At 49.4% G+C, this 9,283-nt stretch overlaps 2 protein-coding genes across 2 annotated transcripts; one reads left to right on the top strand and one right to left on the bottom strand.

Annotated features, from left to right (window-relative positions):
* Positions 1 to 651: 651 nt before the first annotated feature.
* On the top strand, positions 652 to 2,028 carry KHDC3L (KH domain containing 3-like, subcortical maternal complex member). The gene is made up of 4 exons (XM_011944432.1): positions 652 to 865; positions 1,053 to 1,232; positions 1,512 to 1,579; positions 1,613 to 2,028. The coding sequence occupies exons 1-4, from the start codon at positions 697 to 699 to the stop codon at positions 1,847 to 1,849; spliced, it is 654 nt and encodes a 217-aa protein (XP_011799822.1). The 5' UTR covers positions 652 to 696; the 3' UTR covers positions 1,850 to 2,028.
* Positions 2,029 to 6,248: 4,220 nt separating this feature from the next.
* Positions 6,249 to 7,506, bottom strand: OOEP (oocyte expressed protein). The gene is made up of 3 exons (XM_011944435.1): positions 7,317 to 7,506; positions 6,925 to 7,104; positions 6,249 to 6,560 (listed from the first exon to the last, which is right to left on the bottom strand). The coding sequence occupies exons 1-3, from the start codon at positions 7,504 to 7,506 to the stop codon at positions 6,481 to 6,483; spliced, it is 450 nt and encodes a 149-aa protein (XP_011799825.1). The 3' UTR covers positions 6,249 to 6,480.
* Positions 7,507 to 9,283: the final 1,777 nt, after the last annotated feature.

Here is a 9,283-nt window from a genome sequence, read left to right on the forward strand (position 1 = left end):
GAGTCTAAAGAGGGAGGATTTTTTTCAGCCCTGGAGTTCGAAGCCAACCTGGGCAACATAGCCAGACCCCATAACTTTTTTTCTATCCCTTTTTTTTTACTATGCAAATCTCACTACACAGAACCTATAACAAAACAAAACAAAACGAAACAAAACAAAACAAAAAGACAGGCGCTTATTCTGCTCTGTACTCAGCTGTCTCAGGTAAGTGACAGAATAATCTGAAAACCTGGTGCCAGAGGGAGGAAACGTAGTGGCCAGGGATCAGAAGCGAGTGAGGGACCTATGAAGTATTCATTCTGCAAGTATCAGTTCCTTCCTCTGGGAGAGATACTGGGCTTGTCCACGCCTTCCTGAGTCCATGGTTAAGACTCCCGCTGGGCACCAGCGGATTCCTGGTGCCCAGAGCCCGGTTCCTCCTACCGGATGCCCTGGGGAAAGGGCTGCTCCTGACAAAGGGACACTCTGAGAGCAACGCAGGAACCGGTGCACTTGCGCTGCCTCGGAAAAAGCCGGGGCTCCTGGAGGCGGAGGCGAGGCCTGGGACCCAATGAGAAGGGCGCGGTTGGAGAGGAGGGGGCTGGCCAAAAGCCCTTTAAATAAGGCCCAGGCGGAACCGCAGTTCTAGTCGCCTAGCTCCAGCTTGGCCTTTGGGTTTGCTGTGGTGGTGGTGTCTCCTGCAGGACCGGCAGCAGCATGGACACTCCCAGGCGGTTTCCGACGCTCGTGCAACTGATGCAGCCAAAAGCAATGCCAGTCGAGGTGCTTGGTCACCTTCCTAAGAGGTTCTCCTGGTTTCACTCTGAGTTCCTGAAGAATCCGAAGGTAGTTCGCCTTGAGGTTTGGCTGGTGGAAAAGATCTTCGGTGAGTGGAGTAAGGAGGGGCAGCCCCCGTGCGGCTTCTTTCTGCCGCCCACTCCCACATCCCACTGCGTTCCAGGGCAAGCCTCCCCAGTATCCAATGCCCTCTGGCTGTCTCCTCCTTCCACCTTCCCCCTCCCAAGACCCCCGGGAGCCACCCGTCCCTCACAGCCTCTCTGCTACCCGCGCAGGCAGGGGCCGAGAACGCATCCCGCACGTCCAGGGTATGTCCCAAATCTTGATTCATGTGAATCGGTTGGACCCTAACGGCGAGGCTGAGATCTTGGTATTTGGGAGGCCTTCTTACCAGGAGGACACAATCAAGATGATCATGAACTTGGCTGACTATCACCGCCAACTCCAGGCGAAAGGTACGGACGGGGCTGGGAATGGGGGCTACCTGGAGCAAACTCTGGCTCCGTAGGAGTGATCCTGGGGTTTCCTGGCTGCTGGGGCTGCAGTCTCGCCCTCTCAGTTGGCCCCCGGTTAGTGGGTGGGGGAGGGGGCGGTTGCCATGGATCCAGAAGGCCAAAGTGAACCCGCATTCTGGGATTCCTGGTCCTACTCCCGCAGGCCGCTTGGGTGACTGTCCTTTTTTGGAGAGGATATAGGGACACAGCTGTGGCCTCCGCACATTGCTCTTCTTCCAGGCTCAGGAAAGGCCCTCGCCCAGGATGTCGCCACTAAGAAGGCCGAGACTCAGCGGTCTTCAACAGAAGTCCGGGAGGCCGGGACTCAGCGTTCGGTGGAGGTCCGGGAGGCCGGGACACAGCGTTCGGTGGAGGTCCGGGAGGCCGGGACACAGCGTTCGGTGGAGGTCCGGGAGGTCGGGACACAGGGTTCTCCGGTGGAGGTGCAGGAGACCGGGACCCAGCAGTCTCCCGAGGCTGCCAACCAGTCGGGGACCCAGCGATCCCCCGAAACTGCCAGCAAGGCAGTAACCCAGCGGTTTCGCGAGGATGCCCGGGCCCCAGTTACCAGATTATGAAGGCATCTCGGGCCCTGGAGCCAGAGCCAGTCAGGGGTTAAAGTGAAAGCCCGTACTTCGCCCAGAAGCTGCGGTTGGCGGGAGGATGATGTGGATTTTTTGTTTTACCCCTTCTGTTGAATGGTTGCAAACACAAACTTGAGTTCTAATAAAGAATTGCAAACTGGAGAGCCGCCCCCTACTTCAGCCCCCGAAGCTGGGGTAGGGGTGGATGATGTGGATTGTTTTTTTTTTTTTTTTTTACCCCTTCTGTTGAATGGCTGCAAACACAAACTTGAGTTCTAATAAATAACTGCAAAGTGGAAGCCCCCCGCTACTTAAGTCCAGGCGGGGGAGGTTGATGTGGATTGTTTTTGTTTTACACCTTTTTTGAGTTGTTGTCAACACAAACTTGAGTTCTAATAAACAATTGCATTTCCCTGACGTCTGTATTTTGGAAGGTAGAGGGGAGGGAAAGGCGTATTCCTCCAACAGCCCAGTTCTGCCCTGCGCCGCTCTCTACCTCGAGACAGGTGGGGCTTCTGGCTCCTAGCCGCCCGAGGTCGCAATCTTCCCTGGCTGTGGTCCGGTGTGCCCCTTGTACTCCTTAACCGCGCGCATCTGGCTTTAACAGGTGAGAAGCCTCTCTGGCCCACTAGGCAACCTCTCCAAGCCCGCTGTGGTTCTACTCAAGGTGACTTGGGGTGAGAAAACCGGGTCGCTTGGGGGCCAGCTGGATTTGGAAGGCCCTGGGTGTATGGCCATGCTGCCACGGAACACTTTCCCCGCTGGGGAAAATCACATCGGGGAAGGGGGAAACGAAGAGAGCCGAGCTGCACTCTCCGGCTGCACTGTTGCCGTCTTCAGGTTTTGCTTGGGTCACCCACCTTCCAGGAAGGTCGTGCACACCAGCAAGATACAGGCACCGGCTACTCTTTCCTCAGTTACTACGGCAGCAAGGAGCCCGAGCAGAGAACACTTTGGCTTCCCTTGGGTCACAGCTCTGGTCAGGGCACTGGGATGCAGGTCCCTGAGCCTGCGAATTAATCTAGAAGAATGCAAGCCAACAGCTGGGTGCTAGGATTAAACAATAGCACGCAGTAATTATGTAATTAGGATTTAATTAGGATTTTTTTTTTTAAAACCAAGAATCACTGATAATTTTATTTTGCAGACGGAGTCTTGCTCTGTCCCCTAGGCTGGAGTGCAGTGGCCCGATCTCGCCTCAACACAACCTCTGCCTCCCGGTTTCAAACGATTCTCCTGCCTCAGCCTCCCCAGTTGCTGGGACTACAGGCCCGCGCCACCATGCCCAGTTAATTTTTGCGTTTTTGGTAGAGAAGGGGGTTCACCATGTTGGCCAGACTGGTCTGACCTCAGGTTATCCGCCCTTCGCCTGGGCCTCCCAAAGTGCTGGGATTACAGGCATGAGCCACCACGCCTGGCCAATCACTAGTAATTTTTAAAAGTTCAAAGCTAACTTTAAATACCAGGGGAATGTCTATCACAAACTCTTGTCACCAATTATCACTCGAGTTTAAAATAATCATGTACCTTACAATAAGGGAATTACCACATAAAGCTGAATTTACAAAAACTTATTAGCAACTTTTAACCGGTAATCATTTTATTAAAATAGTTGACTAATTTTAGAAGAACTTGAGAACATTTTAAATTCAAAATCAACACAAAATCAGTTTCAAATGAGGATGCATCAGAGTAGAACTAAAACTCAATGTGTATGTTGTCTTTCTCTATGTAATACCCACCTTACCAGAATGCTGGATTCTCTCCTTTACAAGCTGTTTTCATTGTCCTTGACCAAATTCAGTGTTAACCAATCTATGTTCATGTGTAACTTTTCTACTTTTTCTGCTGTCTACCTCCTATTTTAATTAAGTAGCTTTGTAGACTGTTTTAACATTTAAGAGGGCAAGTCTACTTTTTTTTTGAGACAGAGTCTCGCTCTGTCACCTAGGCTGAAATGCAATGGCATTCCACTGCAATCTTCACCTCCCGGGTTTAAGCAATTTTCCTGCCTCAGCCTCCCAAGGAGCTGGAATTACAGGCGCCCACCACCATGCCTGGCTGATTTTTGTATTTTTAGTAGAGATGGGGTTTCACCATGTTGGCCAGGCTGGTCTTGAACTCCTGACCTCAGGTGATCCGCCTGCCTCAGCCTCCCAAAGTGCTGGGAATACAGGCCTCAGCCACCGTGTCTGGCCCTCACAACCTTTTCAACTCATCCAAAACATCTATGAACATCTTTCCTGGAACTGACACTTTAAGTTTCACTGATTCATATGGCTGCTTCTTTCTCTAAACACCCAATAAATGGAAACTCCATATCATGCTGGAATTATAGATGTCATCAAGTCAAGCGAGCTGCTTAGCGTGGAGGAACAGAAGAGGTTGCCACACTGGAGGCTGAGGCAGGAGAATTGCTTGAACCTGGGAGATGGAGGTTGCAGCGAGCCGAGGTTGTGCCACTGCACTCCAGCCTGGGCGACAATGTGACTCCCATCTCAAAAAGTAAAATAAAATAAAATAAAAATAAATAAATAAAAATAAAACTCCCATCAGGGCCAGGTGCAGTGGCTCATGCCTCTAATCTCAGCACTTTGGGAGGCCAAGGCAGGAGAAGGCCAAGGAGTTTGAGACTACCCTTGCCAACATGGTGAAACCCCGTCTCTACTAAAAATACGAAAATTAGCTAGGTGTGGTGGCACATGCCAGTAATCCCAGCTACTTTGGAGGCTGAGGCAGAAGAATTGCTTAAATCAGGGAGGCAGAGGTTGTAGAGAGCTGAGATCACACCACTGCACTCCAGCCTGGGTGACAAAGCAAGACTCCATCTCTAAATAAATAAATAAATAAACAAACATTAAAAATCACACCAGGAGCCGGGCGCGGTGGCTCAAGCCTGTAATCCCAGCACTTTGGGAGGCTGAGACGGGCGGATCACGAGGTCAGGAGATCGAGACCATCCTGGCTAACACGGTGAAACCCCGTCTCTACTAAAAATACAAAAAACTAGCCGGGCGAGGTGGCCGGCGCCTGTAGTCCCAGCTACTCCGGAGGCTGAGGCAGGAGAATGGCGTAAACCCGGGAGGCGGAGCTTGCAGTGAGCTGAGATCTGGCCACTGCACTCCAGCCCGGGCGACACAGCAAGACTCTGTCTCAAAAAAAAAAACAAACAAAAAAAAATCACACCAGGAAAAACTTGAAAGAATTAATCAAATTTCTAGGGGAGGAGCTCTTAAACTTAAAAGGGTGGGGACATGGGAGAACACATAGGAAACAGTAATCGATTTAACTACATAAAATAAAAATCTTTCACATGCAAAAAAAATTTTAAGAGGGTGGAAAATGCTGGTAATAACAGGCCATTGTTACAAAAGCTTATAGAGATAAATAAAAATCCTTATCTTCACCAGTTGAAAGAAGTCAAGAAAGGAATGAAGAAAAATGTAAAACTGAAACAAAGAAAATATTCAACATCACCTCTAATCAAAAATGCACAATTAAAGAGACTTGTGAGTTTAAAACGCTTGAAAAAGGCTAGAACACTTTATTGCCAAGGAGTGAATACATTCCATGAGTCAAACCAATCCTAATTGCGCTTGAAGCCACAGGGCTTTTGACACCTTTCACCTCAAAAATTCTACTTCCAGAAAGTGGGGCAGCAAGGATAGGAGCTGTTTTGCAGAGATTGGTAATATCAGTACAACACGTAATGGAAAAACAACCTGGCCCATGCCAGACACCTGTGCAGCCTCGCCTTGCAGAAAAAGGGAGACAACCGGCTCCAAGGCAGGGCGCATCCACAAGCCAAGGTGCCAGGGATCCCCGTTCTTCCGTGGTGAATCGCAAAGCTACCATTAATGAATGCTGATCGCCCAGGCTTGCTTGTTGGAATGTCATCCTGTGCCAGACAGACGCCCCACTCCAGGAAAACGCACAGCTGGTGCTCTTCGGAGGGTCAATTACCAGCTTCAAAGTGAGAGCCTCAGATAAGCTGCTTTGGTAGTACCTGTGAGCTCATCAGAAATGCAAATTACAAGCCCCATCCCAACAGTACTGAATCAGAATTCTCTGGAGAATGAGCCTAGGAAATTGTGTTTTAACAAGCTCCCAAGGTGATTTTTTACAAGCTTTAAAGTTTGAGAGCCAATTATGTAAAAACAAAACAGATCACCATTTGTGAGGTTATCTGCCCCTGCATATCTGCCCCCTGTGGGTGAGGGCCTCATTCTGACCATAAAATCATAGAAGGATTAGGAGTTTCAAAATGATGGGAATTCAGGAAGAAAAAAACAAAACAAAAAAACAAAAAAAAACCAAAAACAAAAACCTACAAAACTACAACCTGCCAGCCTTCTGCCCACCCTTCATATCAAAACATGAGTAAGAGTCAATCTTTTATAAATTTGCTTTATTATGAGTGTGTGAAGATCTTAATGCCATTGGCAAAACAGCCATTTCTTTATTAGAATAGTTCAAGCTCACTCTTGCAACAAAATAAACCACATTCCATCAAGACACAGGAAAAAGGAATGCAGGGATTTAGGAATGCTATACTTGCTTCTCTTCAACTTTAGCAGAAAAAGTTGGAAAGTTCTTAAGATGTTCCCGACAGTAACTATGTTGTCTTAAGCAACAGGATCCTGGGGAGAGTGGGGGTCTGAGGCATGGGCCTTCAAGTTCTTCTCAAGGAGTTTCATCTTCTCAGCTGGAAGAGAAGCAGTTGATACTAACCATGGACAGGAAAAAGTGTTCGCTGTTTTGAACTACTCCGTGATTGGGAGTTGGGGAGGAGAGAAAGACCTGCAGTGGAGGCTCTGAACCTGGGATCTGCGATAGCGTCATAACCCAGCTGAGGCTGACTTGGGCAGTGATGGGACTGAATGTATCAGATCTCCGCTGACTTTCCCAAGGTCCCACCCAGGGATCCCCTCCCAACAAACTTCGTGCAGACCCTGGGGTCTGGAAACCAAGCAATTTTGAGAAGGTTAAGGGAGGATGGAAGGAAACCGAGCAAGGCCAGTACGGTCACCCGTGGCTTCCTCCACATGCAGGTTCTCAAAGACCCTCACCTCGGGCACGATGTTCTCGGTGAAACCATGCCAGGCACAGGAGCATGCTCTTCACCCGATTCTGTACACTGGGCCGTCCAAAAACGGTGATTTCGATTAGGTTCCCAGAGTCCACTATGTCCACTGTCATCAGGGCCTGGCTCGTCCACTCCATTTCTGGAATCATGGCTCTGTCGGGGCCTAAACAAGGAAAGACTGAGGGGCCGCACGGTGGCAGGTTACAAGCTGAATTTTAAGGGAATGTTGGCCAGGGAAGGGAAGAGCTGGAAGGTGGGCAATCACTGCAACACTTCTGGCTTGTGAATCTGGGAAAGAAGCTGTAGAGAGCTGCCCTGCCGAGTCTCTCTCAGACTGGAGGTGGACAGCCCACTAGCACACCTGGGGTCGCTCACCAAAGAGCTCGTCCGCCAGCCATGCCTCCAGGTAGAACACCAAAGGGTCTCTCAGTTCCTGCACCGGAAACCACCAAGGCCGGATGCGAATCTGCGGCGGCGGAAGTGGTAACCTACACAGCTGCTCCAGGGAGTGGACTGGGGTCTGTTTGCCCCGCTGGGACTCAGCAGCACCAGCGTCATCGACCATACTGGGACCAGCAGCCGCGGAGCGCACTCGAGGCGGCTTTCGCGGGACCTCCTCCAGACCCAGGCGCGAAGCTCCGGCTCTCTTTTACCATATTCGACCCGCTCCGCCCCTTCCGGCGGCGCCTCGCACCGCGTGGGGGTGAGCTGGAGCAATCGATGCCCGGGCCTAGCGGCACATCGGGCACTTCCTGTGCTGCCTCAGTCGCCAGGATTGCCTCTTTGACTTTGAACTAGTATTCATTTGGCCTCCTGTTGGGTCTCCAACGTTCTCCTTCGCCATCTTTGCCTCGTAAGATATACTTAGCCTGAAAGGACTCTGCCCACCTTATAGCTGATTAACAGTGTGAGTTTGAATTGACGACTCTGCTGGCTGGGAATCACCTTTGCTGGCTAGGTTAAGGTTTCATCGTTACCTCCCAAAGATAGGTAGATCGGACCCAGGGCAGGCTTGTTGAATGTGTCGGTTTTCTCTCTTCTGCCCCATGTTGTTATCTTCTGGCTCTCCGGATGGTTACCATTTTTAAATCATTCAAGCAAGTGTATCATGTTTTAAACAAAACGTCGGAGATGGTCTTATAGAACATGTAGCAAGTTAGACAATTTTCCTTTATTTCCAGTATCCTAAGACAACCAGTATCAATGAAATTTTTCCCAGTGTTTGTAATTTTAATTAAAAATTTGAATAATGAAAGGTTTCACACATCCAAAAAAGTAATATAGCATGGCCCTGTACCCTCCCCCAGTTTAACAGATATTGACATTTCCCCACATTTGCCTCGCTTCTCTGTTTTTAAAATAGATATTACTCAAGCGTCTTTCCTTTACCTCTCCTGAGGAAATCATCTTGAAGCTGGTGTGTATATATCATCCCCATGCATGTCCTTACACATTTTCTACTGTATTTCTAGAAATATTGTTTTGTAGTTGTTTCAGAAGAGATAGTATCTGCTGAAAATACTATTTTGTTCTTACGATTAACTATGTGTTTGTTTTAAAACTCTTTCCTATTTTTCTGAGATAGGTCTCAGTCTGTTGCCTGGGCTGGAATGCAGTGGCACGATCTCGGTTCACTGAAGCCTCGACCTCCCAGGCCTAAGTGACCCTCCCATCTCAGCCTCCTGAGTAGCTGAGACCACAGGTACCTGCCACCACACCCAGCTCTTTTCCAGCTCTTCTGTTGTTGTTGTTTGTCTGTCTGTAGAGACAGTCCCACTATGTTGCCAGGCTGGTTTTGAACTCCTAGGCTCAAGCAGTCCTCTCTCACTTTGGCCTCCCAAAGTGCTGGGATTACAGGCGTGAGCCACCACAGCCAGCCTAGAAAAAAAAACTCAAAATAGTGGAAAGCATGTTCCAGATTCCACATGATCATCTAGGACTGTGTGGAGGCTTCAGTTTTCTGCCCCTGAGCCCACCGCCTCTTACCCTCAATGGTTGCTGAGAAAACCTGACTATCAGATGTGTAGGGCATACTTACAGGAAAACTAGATTTAGCTATGGCTCTGACGCAATGAACATTTAAAACCTTAACCTGGCCAGGCAAGGTGGCTCACGCCTATAATCCCAGCACTTTGGCAGGCCAAGGCAGGAGGATCACTTGAGGTCAGGAGTTTGAGACCAGCCTGACCAACACAGAGAAAACCCATCTCTACTAAAAATACAAAAATTAGATGGGTGTGGGCCAGACACAGTGGCTCACGCCTGTAATCCCAGCACTTTGGGAGACTGAGGCGGGTGGATCACCTGAGGTCAGGAGTTCGAGACCAGCCTGACCAACATGG

Source organism: Colobus angolensis, unplaced genomic scaffold (genome assembly GCF_000951035.1).
Source record: "Colobus angolensis palliatus isolate OR3802 unplaced genomic scaffold, Cang.pa_1.0 Scaffold231, whole genome shotgun sequence".
Taxonomy (NCBI): domain Eukaryota; kingdom Metazoa; phylum Chordata; class Mammalia; order Primates; family Cercopithecidae; genus Colobus; species Colobus angolensis.